The sequence below is a fragment of the Pyricularia grisea genome (genome assembly GCF_004355905.1).
Source record: "Pyricularia grisea strain NI907 chromosome Unknown Pyricularia_grisea_NI907_Scaffold_8, whole genome shotgun sequence".
Taxonomy (NCBI): domain Eukaryota; kingdom Fungi; phylum Ascomycota; class Sordariomycetes; order Magnaporthales; family Pyriculariaceae; genus Pyricularia; species Pyricularia grisea.
This window is the reverse complement of record NW_022156721.1, coordinates 26,054-42,401: the sequence shown is the minus strand read 5'-3', so window position 1 is coordinate 42,401 and position 16,348 is coordinate 26,054. Positions and strand designations below refer to the sequence as shown.

The window sequence follows — 16,348 nt, the reverse complement described above, 5'->3', positions numbered from 1 at the left end:
ATAATTATTGGGTTTTTATGCTCGCGAATTATATTATTACAATAATCCGACTATGTTAAAATAACACCCTGTCATTTGCTTTTGCTATTCTTGAAAACTCGCCCTTTTTTACCATTAACCACAGAGCCGGTCGTACAGCAGGTTACAACGCCAGGAACTGCCTCCCTACTTTGGAAGATACGCGATATACCGTAAACAAATCCACTCTTTCTATATAATTCTTTCTCATACGTGCCCACCACACCTGCCGGTGCCGTCGCTTTGCTTTTTTTGTTTATTACCAACTGCGATCAACATCGCCCTTAATTCCCGCTTATCGGCGGCGCTTATTCCTGCATTATTATCCTTTACAAAACCATCGCTTTACCCCCATATTCTTAGCGATAAAATCGAGCCCGGACCAGGTTATTCCTTTAAATATTAATTAAAATGTCGAAAGCAAACCAAGCGTAATTTTGTGCGGTTTATATTTTACTGCTACTGGCGAGGATTTACAGCTATTTACGGTGTTACCTTTAACTTATTTTAACATCTTTATTATTAACAGTTATGACTTTTTGGCTTATAGGCCAAATTTAAACACATTTTATTATTTGCCGTAACAGCTGTTATATATTAAAGTTGGTGAAAAAAAACCATGCCTCTTAAATTTTTTCCATTGGAAGTTTGTATTCCCTCCGCGATTATTAAAGGGCGACGTTAAAGATCACCCAAGATTTCTTATCCAGCACACTTTTTTAATCCACACAGCGTAAACACTGGTAAATACGGTTTCGAGATTTTTACCCACCAAAACCCCACCCAACCCCGTCCGACCCCATGCTACACCTGTGGATTGAATTCTGCCATTAGGCGGTAAACTCGTTTTTTCGGCCAATAATTATATAAAGCTATTTCCAACTCCCAAACCACACCATTTATTACACCCACCTACCGTAATATTTACCACCTACCGTAATATTTATGTTACGATCAAGGTATCGGGTAACCTGTTCTTAGGGTAAAGTACAGTGGGTTGAAGCAACTGAGCGTCTGACTGGGTAACTGGGTATTCTCAATGACTGGGGTGAAGTTATAATCGGTCTCAAGTAAGTAGTAAGGTTAACTAGAGTTTAATTACTGCTAAGCAATCCTAGATTCGAATCTATCTACATGGTAATGAGCGTGTCTTATATAGACTATGTTCCAAGTGTAATCTGCTTAATCTGTCCCAGATCACCGAGATTACTTCCCTGATCTGTTGTGATCTCAAGAGATCACTGAGATCACTCTCTTGGCGATCACGTGACGTCACGTGATATATTCCTTATGTAATCTCGTCCCTGTCGGTCGGTGGTTCTCTCCCTGGGGTGTCGTCAGGAGGGGTGTAACCCGCACCTGGCCTCTTTGGTAACGACCCAACTGTCTGGTCGTAACAATTTACCACCTACCGCAATACTTACCACTTACCGCACTATTTACCCCTTTAAAATTCTGCCAATTAATTCAAATCACGTACCCGCCCTAATTTTAACCCTTGATTTTAATTTTAATCCCTGTTGGCCAGGCCCGCTGTTGTTTAATTTATGCATTTTGTTTAATTTGGCCGAAAACCCCACCCAAAAAGTACCCAGTGCAGATATTTGCTGTGTGGATTAAAAAAGTGTGCTGGCTAAGGAATCGTGGGTGATTTTTAACGTGGCCCTATAAAAAAAAACCGGTGTTTATTTATGGGCAAATATGCGAATGGGTAAATTACGTGTAAAACCACGTAATTTTAAAGCACGTAACAGAGATTTTAATAAATATTTATTGGATTGTAAATAGCTATAAATAAAGAGTATACATGCATAAAAATACCGTTTAATTTATTATATTATTTTTACGGATCGCAGCGAAGACTCTATTCCTATTAACAGGAAAGAATCTTTTCGGGTTGTGCCGATCTTGGTACGCATTCCATCTTTGCTCGTTCCTTTTACGGTCTGAGCGGACATGACCCTCGAGTCAGAGCCGGATATTCCTTGGGCGGCCCAAGGTCCATTGTGGGGTAATGGGCACAGAGACGAGATGGGCAGTGGAACCGCCATAAGATGTCATAATAGTTTTATCCTCATTGACTGTATGTGACGACCCGCAGGCAAAGACCATTTCGCATAAGTTTATACACGAGTAACTATGGCGGGCGGCTGGTAAATATGCACAATATACCAGACCCTGAAGTATCACAGTCCAGTTTCCGCCTTTAAACCTCAACATTAGTATTGCATAGTTATTGCCCATTAATCTTAATTATTACCCTCTCCTAAAATCTCTGCTAATCCCCACGGTTAATCGAGCCAATACAAGCCCGTCGCCGTCTCTGTTCCCGACCAGGCCTTATACCCACATCCGTCTCTCAATTAACAGGTGTGGACTTCGATTCGTTGGCGGGACGGGCCGGGGCTACATCTCCTGTATAATTAGGGCTGGTATGAAAGTAGGAGGTCATCAAGTCGAGTCAAGTCACGGTTTCAGTGATTTGGTCCGAGGTTAGTCTTAGTAGGTAAAATGACATAGTTAAGTTAGTGCCATGATTATGTTTCAATCACAGTGGGCTTGCGCTCCGCTGCGTAACGAATTAGCAACGTCGCACTGCACTTTCAATAAAAACATTCTGCCACTCGACTTGCTTTTTACTTGGGGGCTGTACGTTGTGGGCCCCCTCAAAGAGGGGGTTGCAAAATCATGATTTTCGACAAAATCGTGAGCCAGATAGTGCAATGGCGGAATAACGCGCCAAGCCGTTAACAAAAGTGGAGTATATTTTACTATTGTAAGCAATAATTATTGCAATAATTTAGTTAAAAAGAATTGGTAAAAGATATCATAAATTATTTTGTATAGAGAATTTAATTTTTATAATTATTTGAATAAATACTTTTTTAAAATAAGATCCAACATTTATATAGGAAATATTGTACATAATATAGTAGAAAAAGTACAAAAATCGTAGTAAAATTTAATATTTAAAATAATAAATAATGCATTTTACAATTTATTTTTAACTAAATTGGTACGGCCTTTATTATTAAAAGAATTAAAATGTACTCCATTTTCGTTTGTGGGTTGGCGCGCCATTACATATTGTGCACTATCTGGCCCACGATTTTGTCGAAAATCATGATTTTGCAACCCCCTCTTTAAGGGGACCCACAACGTACAGCCCCCAAGTATATAGGAACGTATAACCGATATTAGCACCACGGTCTTATGCAGGGTTTAATGTAATATAGAGATGAAGGAGTAACGAACTTGTGTATTAGCGAGCTGAAAACATCAAATTTAATCTCCACAATGTGCCGTTTGGTTCCATCGCAATGAAACGCTTGTGGGAACCCTAACACAGATTAGGTGGTTCTCAAGCTTGCTACCAAATGAGGTTTTGTCAAGTCTATTTCGGAACTTATTAGTGCCTCACTTACAATCTGCCTAAAATCACCTGGTTCTGTCTTCACAATTGGAACAGGCCTAGCCTCGCGTTGAACGAGTCGGAGCGTCGTGGGACATTATATTCCGAATCGAGGGGCGATGGGGCTCACAGGCCCCTACAAAATCACATCCTAAAAAACTGATTTAGCCAAGTGTATATAAGTCGTCCATTGCTAGACGTTCTTCTTGAGCTTTGTATTTATTTATCACCATCTTCATCTTTCGCTTTTGTTTACATTAGTCTTCCATCCAGTAGGTGACAAAGCAATCTGCCGGCCAAAGCCAATTCATTCTTCGCCAGTATCTAGTTCACTAACCCGGGACACCCAGAAACACAATTAAACCAACATCCATAATGCAACTCTTCACTTTCTGCGTTATTGCTCTGGCCTTTGTGCCCGCAACCTTTGCTCAGGGTACAGGCTGCAACGTGGAGATCTTGAACCAGAACCAGGTTTCGGTTGGCAGTGGCTGCGCCCGCATAAACTCGGTCACCAACATAAGCGACAATCAGGGTCGCCGCTGGGGCGTCAATGCCAACTCCAGTTGTGGTCTCTCAACCACACAAACCCTACCTAGCGGCTGGAGCCTCACTCATAATGGCTTCTGCAACGCTTAAGTCATTTGCGGTTCGGAAGGTTTTGTCAGTACGGAAGGGGATCTTGCGGCTACAATGAAGACCAACTAGCGGTGACAAGCTAAAAGAGAAAATTCGTGGCCCCAGGCGGACGCTGCAAGAAAAAAAAAAAACGGCACAAGTTTGTTGGAATAATAGTGACAGTCGCATTGGACTGGGATCCCTGATTGGATAAATGGATACGATTCTGGTGCCTTACTTGTAAGAACTAATGGATTTCGCAAAGCCTTTACCTTGTATTTGAAAGAGGGTGAAAATAGCTTCAAATTGTATTTAGGAGATAAACAAAGATAATCAGATGTAGGAATTCGCATCACTTGGTCATCTTCAACTTAAACCCTACGTGCAGATAAACGAGACTTATAAACATGGTTGGAATATACAACCTACTGCCCAGGAGGCTGACGGAGGGCTCCTCTCGAGCCGACTTGCATAATTAAGGCGAGCACGTTTGGTTATAACTGGCTGATTAGGGCTTTTAATAGCTGATTATTCTATTTGGTCACGATTGTTGAATTGCTGCCTTATCGTTGACGCATTCACCATTAACAGGTGCCAAAGCTCTGCGGACGTGATCGAACGCGTTGGCTTCGCGTTAACCGGCAATGCGTCCGGGAAATTAAGCAGAGCCAAAATAAACCGGGTGTCATTAGTAATATATTACAGGAATTTCCAAAATTAAATATTAGCTGCGTTGCTGTTCCGGATTTTAATTTTCGGGGTGTACGGTTTAAGGGGCTTTTGGAACACCGATGGTCCGACTTGCTGTATATCTCTAATTATACTTCCTATAAGTAGAAGCTGGAAATTATGGTAAAATTAATCTGCTAACGCTACCCAATTACTTATTTATATGAACTGTTGGAATAGGGATTAATGCGTTCAATTTATTAATTGAATGATGAGTCACGGGTTTGGCCGCACGGGCCAGTTACCCGTGACTCACCTACTTAAGTGATGGTATAAGACGAAAAAAGGTATTTAAAAGCTCTTTTTTAAACTGTTAGATAGAAAATGCACAATATACCTACGTTATATTATAATAACGTTTGTTAATCGATCAGCACAACGAAAGGCCTATTAACATGAACTGTGTTTATAACCGTCATCTCGCCCATGTTTCTTTTTAAATTTTAATTTTTTTCTCGGTATGCCGTCCATGGCTTATCTTCCTCCCGGTCGGCGGCCGTCAAGTGCGGCTTAAGAAACCCCCATTAATCCAGCTCGTGACCACCGACGACGGGATTAACGGTGTAGCCGGCAGGCAGGCCATTTATAGTAAGGGTTCCGCAATTAGCAGTAACTTTAAAGGTAACGCTATGACCATTAACGTCAACTACCTTCTCGGTACCTCCTTTTAACCTCAAAGGAGCATGGTACTGGCCCGGACCGCTAATCATGTAATCGCAGTGTTTTAACGCCGAAGCGCCTTGGAATAAGGCGAGGGAAAAAAGAACAAAAACAGGGGCGCGCATTTTAAAGGCCTGGCACGTTTTTATTTGAAAAAAGTATAACTTTGGAAAAGACGAAGAGAAAATCAAAAGCTGGGCGAAAACTTCAAAAATTCGGTGATAATGGTAGGTTTTTTTAACAAGAAAGAAATTCATATGGCCCTCGTTAACGCTTTTATATGTAAAATTTACGAGAATTTAAAGCGGGGTTTATTATTTAGAATATATATATATATGTATATATATATTACCATCCTTACAGTCTACTATGTAAGCGTTTCAAACATAGGTGTTATAACCCTATTCGCCAAGAACAAGTTATATTCGAGCATGGACGAAAATAATAATATTACCGTGTTATATACTATATTTAATGTAAGTAGCTTTGATTACCTCCGGCATCCGCCTTTATACAGTATTTATCCTTGGTTAAAATTGGGTAATAGAAATAATAGGGGTTAAATAAACATAGTACGAACTCGACTGGGTTTAATATTATAATTGGGTTGTGCTTGTTTAAACTCTTATATACACCTGCGGCTATTCTATTATTATATTAATGGCATGATTTGTGGCACCACTCCCCGGTAGCTAATAATAACATTATACTTAAAAATTATATAACACTTTAAAATACATGGACGGGAGTTATTTTAACCAGTCCGCCTATAATATAATATCAGGCGAAAGTTTTATCCCCTGCTACCGTACATGTATATGTGGGCCTCCCCCATTTAATTATTTATTGGAATTATTAAATATTTCAACTATCCTTTTCCTTAAAACCTTGACCAAAGTAGGCGAAGCACAAGGCCTACACCATTGGAGCATTGTATAAAGGGAAGAATTTTACCCTCACTATTATAGTAGTAAAATGTAATAATATTACGAAATTATTTTTCCCGCATTTCTGTTTAGGATAAAATTAAAGCACACCACCCAAACACCGATATTAGCAACAGTGGCGGCAGAATTGGCGTTCTTGCCGGCCCGGTCAACGGAAATACTTCCCTAAGTTACTTTTACCTTCCCCTCGTATAAATTGGCCTTGCGACCAAAATTAAAGCAGTCGTTAAACGAGTTAATTAAAAGTTTGATATCGTCAAAAGTTCGGACGTGGCGGTGGCTAAGAGAGGACCTAGTGGTAGCATTAGCAGTTTTAAGAGACGAGGTATAGTGATAATCCAAAAGTAAGTTGCAATTACTTGCAATTAAATGTGGGTAACAAAACAACCTAACAGGCATGATATTGATACAAGCGGCTGCCTAAAAGCAAGGGGAAGTAAAGTAATTATTTGTACGCAGGGCACCATTATCTGGAAATAACATTGAAACTTCCAGCAGTTTGCCCTTGCCTTTACAGCCCACTATTTGTCGCAAAGGAACAACAAAGGATGAGGCAACAAACCACACGGCTCGCATGGGCGACCGTTTAGGCTCATTGTTTATTCAGGGTCTGGAACTTTTTATTATTATAATGCTCTCCTTCGCAGTTTTTAAGAGCATTACCAAACTTCCTCCCAACGCAATAGGGCTACCCAAAGTCATCCCGCAACACCTTCCCCAACTCTAGCCATAAATTCCCATATCGTGATTCTCGCCCTCGCCCACCCCGATACTGGCATAGTCCCAGGATTGGGACCTTCCAGCGTCAACCCCACAAGTCTTTCTGGCAGATGACACCACACGCCGAGGTGGCTGACCACCAGTCGCCCATCCTCCCGGAAAGTGCCGGCGTGGTCATCTTAGCTCTGGCATTACGGGAAACAATGTGGCGTGGCACCTACTACTGGGTAGCGTCGACGATGAGGATGTCCAGCGCCTCCTCTCCGCAGCCTCATGTTGGAGGCCCGTCAAGCGTGCTCAGGAGCCGCGGGCCGCAATGATGGTATCTTCGGCCTTCATCGCACGTGGAGCATCACCAGGCAAAGGAGATTACTTTGGTTGAGAGTGCGGCCGAGATGACATTCCGGCGAGAGTAGCACGTCGAGGCAATGATGAAGGCAGCGAAACTGTTTATTAAAGCGGGAAGGGTCGCCTCGGAGGCCAGATCCATGGACTGCATTGTTGCGTATTTTGACAGGCAAGAGTGGGAAACGTCCCGGAAGGAGTGGGAAGTGTTGCGCAGGGAGTTTCCCGAGGTGGGCACCGATTGGTTTGCATTTGAATGTAAGGAGGCTCGTAGTCTAAGTTATTTCAGTACAAGGGGCAGCCAAAACAGCCCGTCCCTATTTTTCACCACTCAAAACTCCAGATCTCACTTCTCCCCGATACTGTGGGTATCCTAGCTGGAACTCCCAAGGTTGCCGGCGCCATTTGGCCCTACCGCTTCGTCACGCATGCTCTGGGCTACCTCCTAAAGACTCATCCATCCTTCTCCCTTGACACTCATACGCCCGCTGTCAAATGGTCGCCTCGGCCGGCGGTGATAAGTACATCGTCTCGATCCCTCGCGGCGACACTACGGCCACCCACGTCGTCCATGCCGCCAACGTCCGGTCGCCACACCTGTGTCCAATCTCAGGGGTGTCGCCGCCGCCGGCCGCCTTCACATGTCGGTCCAGGTCGGTGGCACCAACATCCCACGCGCCGGGGCCTGGCCTCCCCATCTCGACAAGAACAGCAGCAACAACAGAAATCCAGGAGGCCCTGCGTACTCCTTTTACCGCGAGCATGGGCTCGACTACTTGGTACAGCAGCCATCTTCGCCCCCGGCAGGGGCAGCGAGCTCATGTTCGGTGGCGAAGGTCCGGTCATCCCCGGCCGCGCCACAAGCATCACGTAGAGCACCCGATGCCGGATGATGCCGCAGCCCCTGACCACGGTTCGGCGTCTTAATTGCCTGGCGCACTGGCGAGTTACTTTGGGTTCGACGGCTGCGGCGCCGAGCGGGATGCTGCTCGATTCGCGCAGGAAGAAAGACGACGATGCCCTTTCTTTGCCTGAGCGGTTCCCAGAGTCCATAGTCTTTACGGAGAGGCGCCTGATTAAGGCGAAGAGTCTAAACGTAATCAACACTATATTAAGAAGAGGTGGGCTGCTAATATCTGCCGATTAAACTAGCGAAGACAGCGTGAAGGTCAAGCCTGCTTTGGATCCTACATAGTTAAAATTACTTTTCAGTCTAGTATGTTTATGATAAAATCGCATTATAGTTGCGCACAAGTTCACACTTTAATAACTTTCAAATGAAATGCGACGTGTTTATTTATTTTAAAAGAATAAATACAGAGCCACAATTTCCATCTCCTCCAACCCCATGAACCATGGCAATCCCATCTGGCTAACTCATCAATCCCTGGCAATCGGAGATGAGATTCATCGACGACTCGCGCACTGTCCTCGAGTAAAAAATGTGCAATTGCTCGCCACTCTGGCCAATTCCGCGGTAAAACTGCAACAGCATTTTCCAGGAATTGAATAGCTGGAAGTTTTCTGGCCAACCATGTAGTTGGTTTTCTGCCTTAGCTCGCAAAGACAGCGAGAAAAAAAACCCCGGTCGGCAGAGCCGGTGAATGACCCGTTTAGGCTTATCTCGGTGCCAAACAAAGCCCTAGCCCCCATGACAGCCGCCGTCATGGACTGAGAGGGAACCGACTTTTGCTTCTGTTCGAGCGTGAGCGGCACCTTAAAAGGACCACATCCAAGGAAGAATGGGGTCTGCGGGAACCGATATTCCCAGATGACACGGTGTGACCGCACTATCTCGGTGGCAAACGGGGGCAGTGGCTCTGTGGTAGACATAGTCGCTGCCATCTCCGCCACCTCGCCCTCTTCCTTTCCTCCCTCGACGCACAAAACTTGGTATTTCCCCTCTTCCTCCAGGGGGTGCAATACGGCGCTCCTCCAGTTCCACATACCCATATTGCTGCCCGCTAGCAGCTGAGGCAACCTCGGAATGGCGGCCATAGCCATACCTTCTGGCATGTCGTCCTCCATGCCCCCCATGTCTTCCTCCTCAATTTTCTTTTTATCAAGTTTATCGACTTCGGCGCCAAGGCCTGCCGACCCCCTCTTGTACTATTTGCCACCCCTGTTGTCTTGTCGGACGAGGGAGGTGCTCTGCTCGGCAGTCCGCGATGAGGCGATGCCTCCCATTCCACCACGTCCACCACAGCCGCCGCCGCGACCGCCACGACGCACCAGCGTCTACAAAATCTGGCGGGCCAGTTCACAAAAATGCGTCAAGCATGACGCCGCTATGCACAGCGGCAACTCTGCATCCAAGCCGCTGAAGCAGTCGCCCCTATATGTTGGCTGCAGTAGCAAGGCCCAGCACAATCGTTACAAACAGCACATCTCCACGAATGTGGCTGGCGACTTAAACTGCTCCGCCAAAACATGGGCTTTACTATATGCATCTCACGAACTCTGGGGATTGCGCTCGACATACACGCATCGCCTGTTATGTGCATATACAAGGAGAGCCAGTTAGATGCATCGGAAAAGCTCGTGACTGCTCTCTGCAGGTCATTTTGCTACCAGAATGGGTGCAATATCGTGAGCTGCCGTCTGTTTGTAAGTAGAGGCATGTTAGTACTCGGCATATCGTCCCCGGGTTAATTGCCGGAGCAGCCGTTCCAGTCGCTGAACTCGTTGCTAGAGCTATCGTCTCCGCCGCTTGAAATGACTATATGTTTGTTAATGGCTGCGCGGGACCAACCCTTCCACTCTCCTCATCCTGCTGTACACTTCCATTGTCGACTTGGCTATTATCGTCTTGGTCGGCCATCCCAGCTGGGCCCAGCGGCTCACCCTCGGATTGATCATCGTAGTCGTCCAAGTCACTTATTTCTTCACTGTCGATTACCTCAACGCGTTCGGACTCATCCTCACTTTCGGACTCCTCCGTGTCAGCATTCCCTGCATCAACATCATCGTCGTCCCCCAACACTCCTTGCATTTCCTCAGCGTTAACCGACGCGACAGCTTCAATTGAAACCCCATCAGGGAGGCCAAGGTTAACTCTGCCCTGACGTTCGGCCAGGGTGAATTTCCTCAACACATCCAACCCTACCGCCTCAAGACATTCTTTGATGTCGATGGCTCCCAATGGAGGGTCATGTGTCTTTCGTGCTCGTTTGTCCAGATGAGTGCGCGTCGAGGGTATTACCTACGTTCGAACGTAGGAAAATCCAGCGAAAGAAGCTAGGTCCCTCAAGTTTGCTGTGTGAACCTTGTAAGGTGTGAAAGGTTTTAAAGGAGGGACTTCTCTTCGTCTCGGCCAAGCGGGGTTGCACCCACGTCGACTAATTATTTCCTCCTGAAGAAACTTAAAAAAATGATGACCATGGGTTGAAACTAACCCCTTGTATCTCTGGGTCATGTAACACCTTTGCGTGTAGCTCCTCGACAGTGCGGCCCGTTGTACTTCACGCCCCTGTAATCAGGAACAGCCCAAGAAACCGATCCGTCGTCGGGTTCTGGAGCCTCGGCCACTTCCTGCTAATCAAACATCTTGCAGCAGATTAAGTACCTGAGATCTATAGCCAAAAGTGCTGGCCAGCCCTCCCAATTCGGGCAAAGAACCACGTCATGTAGTGCTTCGCAAAAAGGTCTGTCCCACATGACGTTGGGATGCATTAAACTGTCTCCTTTTGCTCGTAGCATAACATTCCGACCAGTGTAGACGAAATCGTTGTCGAGCGAAATAATATCCGTAGGCAGGCACCGCATGAGACGTAATACCAAGCGCCAGAGTTCTTGCGTCGGTTGACATCCTCACTAAGTTCCATGTAAGCTGTCGCGATCGGCCGTCTGGACCAGGTAGTGAGCTTGCAGGCTTGTCCGTCACGCGGCGTATATTTGCTCGGTCCCTTGTCCCACTTGATATTTAGCGCCGACTCGTCTTCACGCGTCCAATTGGGCCCAAAAGGAATCGGAGAAGGTAATAGAGCAGCGACAGCCGTCCTTATTAACTGGTGGTAAAAGCGTGCCAGCCAAAAGGAATACGCCGTGTGACAATGATTAAGAAAATTGACATTTTCCACATAGGAAGTGGCAAATGGCTCAGAGAACGGGAGCACCTCGTAGTTTCGAGTAGTAAGTTGTAGCTTCGGGGGCACCACTGTGTTTGCAGCGTGACAGGGTGGCGTTGTGTGGGAGAAGAGGGGAAAGGGAAGTAAAAAGTTAATGTACGAAAAGTGGAATTAAAGGAAAGCGTGCAAGTTTGTAAACATAATATCCCTGTTGTTGATAGGAATAGAGTGATCGCTGCGATCGGTAAAAACAATATAACAAATTAAACGGTATTCTCATGCATAATAACATACTGTCTATAACTATTTACAATCTAATAGAAATCTGTTGAAATCTCTGCTACGTATCTTGAAATCACGTGTCTCCACACGTGATTTATCCACTCGCATATCTGCCCATGAACAAATAATAACACGGATTTTCCTCGCTCCTTTAACATAGGGAAAACGTAGTCTCAGTGCTCAGATTAAACCCCCCTGCGTTGCACGGTGGACCGGGCGCTCCATGTACCTTTCAGCCACATGGCTTTTCGACCAATCAAATCGGCCGAAAAGATCGTGCCCGTTCTAGTCTGAGGACAACTTGTCGATTATCGTCACATGTGGCGGGTATCCGCACTGTACACGCACTTAAAAGCACCATTCGACCCACCAGCCACACCGCTGGCAGGCCCCGCCACGCCGATCCAGGGGTTGGTAAATGGGGGCACTAACCCCGGATTACACGCGTCTCTCCATCGCTTACTTGAGATTTCTCTCTCCTCCATAGTTAAGAATCTTTATTAGTATTGCCTAATACACTGAGGTTCTCCAATATATGCCTGGCCGTGACAATAAGAATGCTCGGTACAGTGTCGCAGAGCTTTGCTGCATTCTCATTTGTGTTACACCGAGCTGGCACGTCCGTGCATTTATTAATTGGTTAGTATGTGGTTTGCACGGTCCAGGCAGGTTACCCCTCGCAACGTGCGTACGTAATACAACTCTACTGCGATTAGGCCGCAATTACAAGCATGGGTTGCGACACGAATGTCCGAATGTCCGAATGACAATCGCATCACGTCTTATACCCCCACGCGTTATGGATGAACTACCGATTGTAAAAGAGCTGCAAAGGCGGATCCGAGAGGCAGAGAAACGCGCGGATGAAGCAGAGAAGGAACGACAAGAGCAGCGACAACGCGCGGAGAAAGCAGAGAAGGAACGACAAGAGCATCGACAACGCGCGGATGAAGCAGAGAAGGAAATTCGACCCACTACAATCAACGAGTACATCGCTGCCTGCCATTTTTTGGTTTTCTCCAGCTTTAACATTGAACGGAACTGGGCGCTGACCTCGAAGGGAGCCATAACCAACCCACGAAATAAATGGTGTCCCACACGTATCGAGCCATGGTCCGACTTTATCCAGCAGCAGAAAATAACATTCGGCACAATTTACGATACCTTCCCCACCGACAGCCGTATTTTCCAGAATCGAGCCTTCCTTTCTGGATTAGGAAAAAGGGTCTCAATACGCAGCATATCAGACGAAACGACGCTTGAGTCCTTTTTACACAACAGTGTCGAAGATTCCGTCAAGGCGATTATAAACCAGCTCAAAGAGGTAGAAGGTGTTAAAAGTGCGTTTAACCTGGGGGATGGAATAATTTTCGAAAATCATCCACATGCCATCAGCGACCTTGCAGAGGAGGTCGTCTACCGCGATACCCCATCGACACCACCGGCTACTCCAAACCACAATTTCGATCTCAACCGGCTACGACCCGATCAGATTTGCGTCTATCGATCCGATAATGCAGGCTCGGAAAGACGCTCAATAATCTACGTCTCCGAATACAAGCCGCCCCACAAGCTAACCGCGCCGCACCTCCGTCTTGGTCTTCGCTCGATAAATATTTACAAGGAGTTGGTTAACCGGAAAATTATCCCGACGTCGCTGGACCCAGACGCACAGTTCCAGTATTACGCCGAGAGGCTGACTGCAGCCGCCATCACGCAAACGTACCACTATATGATTGAAGGGGGACTTGAGTATGGTCTTTTAACGACGGGTGAGGCGATTGTTTTTCTAAAGATTAATTGGTCCGAGCCTGAGACGCTTTTTTATCACCTTGCAGAGCCCGGTGCTGAAGTGTTGGCCCATCCGAATCATTTTCATTTGTGCACAGCCGTCGGTCAGTACCTGGCCTTTAGTCTTATGGCGCTGGGTATGCCAGGTGAACAACGATTGCGCGGGCAGAACGAGCGCCACCAGGCTACTGAAAGGCTTAACACGTGGGTGGAAGACTTCGAGACGACGTTACGATCGATTCCGGCGGATGAGCGACACGCGCCGAGCAGCTTACCTGGCTACCAACCTGAAACATATAAGAGTGTCGATCGATCTCCGTATTTTCTCCGGAGAAGAAGACGTCGGCGCGTGGGAGATGATCCCAATAAGGAAGAGGTACATAAAGAACCAGGAGAATCATCAGATGACGAATCAGCCGGGGATTTGCCCGAGACGCCGAGTCCAACTGAACGGCGGACACGTCAAGGTCGGGCGGATCAGGGAACTCGACGCAGCGAGCGGATTTTGGCCCAACGGCCGCGAGGTGGAGACGGAGGAGGAAGCAACGAGCAAGACAGGCCCTACTGCACCCAAAAATGCTTGTTGGGTCTCGTCAAAGGCGGATTTCTCGACGCAAAATGCCCCAACGTGGCATTGCACAACAGGCAGCCCAACTCGCCCTGCGACCACGATCGTGGACCTATCGGCAGCTGTATCCGCCATCCAATAAATCACGCTAAATTCCTGGACATTCTCTTCGAGCAGCTAAAACGGTCATTAGACGTCGGGATCACGCCGTTAGGGCAGGGAGGTGCACGCAGCGTACTGTTTAAAGTAAGCTTGCTTGAGTTCGGCTATACCTTTGTCAGCAAGGGCACCGTTCGGGTATTTGTTAAAGACCTTGAGTACGAGGCGGTGGTTTACAAACGTTTGCAACCCATCCAAGGTATATATGTGCCCGTTTTCCTCGGAGTTATCGACTTCCGGTTGATGAACAGGGTATACTACTATGATTACCGAGTCTATATAATACACTTGACACTTTTGTCGTGGGGGGGATGTGATTTTGAGGAGACAGGGGTGATGGGTGGTGGGGAGGGACAGTTCGAAGGGAAGGCAATGCAATCTTTACACGCAATTTATCAATTGGGGGTCGCACACAAGGATATACGAGGGCCAAACATGCTTTTTAACGCGGAGGTTAACGGTGTTATGATTATCGACTTCGAAAGAGCACTGCTGCTGGAGCCACCTCGACCTCCGTTGGTCCATCGAGTACCGAACAAACGAAGATGGGAGCCAGACGTGGTAGAATCTATCAAGTCGACAGGAAATTCAGGTGCCCGAGGTCAAGCGAGTAACCTATTTTCAGAGGATATCTGGCTGATGACGTTGGTGTTGGGTGCTTATAGGCAGTAAAAGGTTTTGCACTTTAATCCTACTCGGGCGAATTTAATGGCGAACGTTTACTTTTATAAACTTTTTAAAGCTACTTTGGTTTGTTTATAGGCAAATATACATGTGTGTAAATCACGTGTGGAGCCACGTAATTTTACAACACATAGCTGAGATTTTAACAGTTCTTTACAAAATCGTATAAAGTTTAATTATTATGTATAAGAATACCGTTATTTTGTTTATTATTTTTTACTAATCACAGCGATCACACGTCGGCTTGGCATTTTTAACGGCAAGTTACCTTCTTAGGCCGCCGTCACGGGCCCACGCCCAAGTGAGGCGGGACACGGAAGAGTGGCTGCCGATACTTCCGGCGAAACTTATTATGCAAATATCCGCCCTTTAACAACAGATATGGGCGAAGAACTTAAGAAGATGCGTGAGCAACTGGAAGAGGCCGAGGACGAGCAGCTTGGGAGAGCGGGTTGTATTTATATCGACCTGTTTCGAGACCAAGGTAATGCGTCGGGTGTGGAAGAGATGGTGTAAACCGCTGCGCAATAACAGTATATTCTGGTCGTTCGTCATAACGCTAGTCTCAGGGCTCATCCCTGAATCGGAGCTCCACCAATTAAGCCGCGTGGCCGTGGCTTAATTCGTGGCTTTGCTTGTACCTGTGGGTCCAACCAAAGATCACTTTAAATCAGAGCGATCTTTTCGGCCAGTTTAATTGGTCGAAAAGCCGTGTGGCTGAAAGGTACATGGAGCGCCCGGTCCACCCTGCAATTGCAGGGGGGTCTAGTCTGAGCACTAAGACTAGGATTTAAACGCGCCTTTCCAGCGCGCCGTTAATTGTAATTTATATTTGTTCGCGGGCAGACATACGTGTGGGTAAATCACGTATGGTAACACGTGATCTTAGAACACGTAGCAAAAATTTTAACGGATATCTGCAGGATTATAAATAGTTACAAAACGATAAATAGCATATATAAAAATACCGTTTATTTTATTATATTATTTTTACCGATCGTAACGATTATTTTATTCCTATTAACATTAATTAATATTATTAATATAAGCAATATAAATAAACTAAATAAAGGTATTTAAATTATTAATTCCCTTAACTAACGCTATATTTAGGGTTAATAACGAAAAATATTATAATAATTATAAACACCGTATATTAACGCGTTTAAAATTTGTGGATTATTATTACGTAAACTTCTAAAAATACCGGTTAAATCGTTACAATTTAAACCTTTTGGAACCTTTACCACCCGGATTATACCGCTAACCAAACCCTTATTCCGAACCGTTATTTTAAACGAAAAACGGCGCCATATCGGATATTAATACGATAAACCCAAATATACCG

At 45.8% G+C, this 16,348-nt stretch overlaps 4 protein-coding genes across 4 annotated transcripts; 2 read left to right on the top strand and 2 right to left on the bottom strand.

Moving 5' to 3' along the window:
* Window positions 1-3,805: 3,805 nt before the first annotated feature.
* Window positions 3,806-4,069, top strand: PgNI_11896 (uncharacterized protein; the record flags this gene model as incomplete). The annotated part of the gene is made up of 1 exon (XM_031131854.1): window positions 3,806-4,069. The coding sequence occupies one exon, from the start codon at window positions 3,806-3,808 to the stop codon at window positions 4,067-4,069; it is 264 nt and encodes an 87-aa protein (XP_030977195.1).
* Window positions 4,070-7,940: 3,871 nt separating this feature from the next.
* Window positions 7,941-9,486, bottom strand: PgNI_11895 (uncharacterized protein; the record flags this gene model as incomplete). The annotated part of the gene is made up of 3 exons (XM_031131853.1): window positions 7,941-8,134; window positions 8,196-8,521; window positions 9,059-9,486. 3 exons carry the CDS (start codon window positions 9,484-9,486, stop codon window positions 7,941-7,943), a joined length of 948 nt encoding a protein of 315 aa, XP_030977198.1.
* Window positions 9,487-9,558: 72 nt separating this feature from the next.
* On the bottom strand, window positions 9,559-10,441 carry PgNI_11894 (uncharacterized protein; the record flags this gene model as incomplete). The annotated part of the gene is made up of 4 exons (XM_031131852.1): window positions 9,559-9,687; window positions 9,932-9,940; window positions 10,021-10,050; window positions 10,202-10,441. 4 exons carry the CDS (start codon window positions 10,439-10,441, stop codon window positions 9,559-9,561), a joined length of 408 nt encoding a protein of 135 aa, XP_030977197.1.
* A 2,156-nt stretch (window positions 10,442-12,597) lies between these two features.
* On the top strand, window positions 12,598-15,516 carry PgNI_11893 (uncharacterized protein; the record flags this gene model as incomplete). The annotated part of the gene is made up of 2 exons (XM_031131851.1): window positions 12,598-14,568; window positions 15,277-15,516. The coding sequence occupies 2 exons, from the start codon at window positions 12,598-12,600 to the stop codon at window positions 15,514-15,516; spliced, it is 2,211 nt and encodes a 736-aa protein (XP_030977262.1).
* Between the last annotated feature and the right edge of the window lie 832 nt (window positions 15,517-16,348).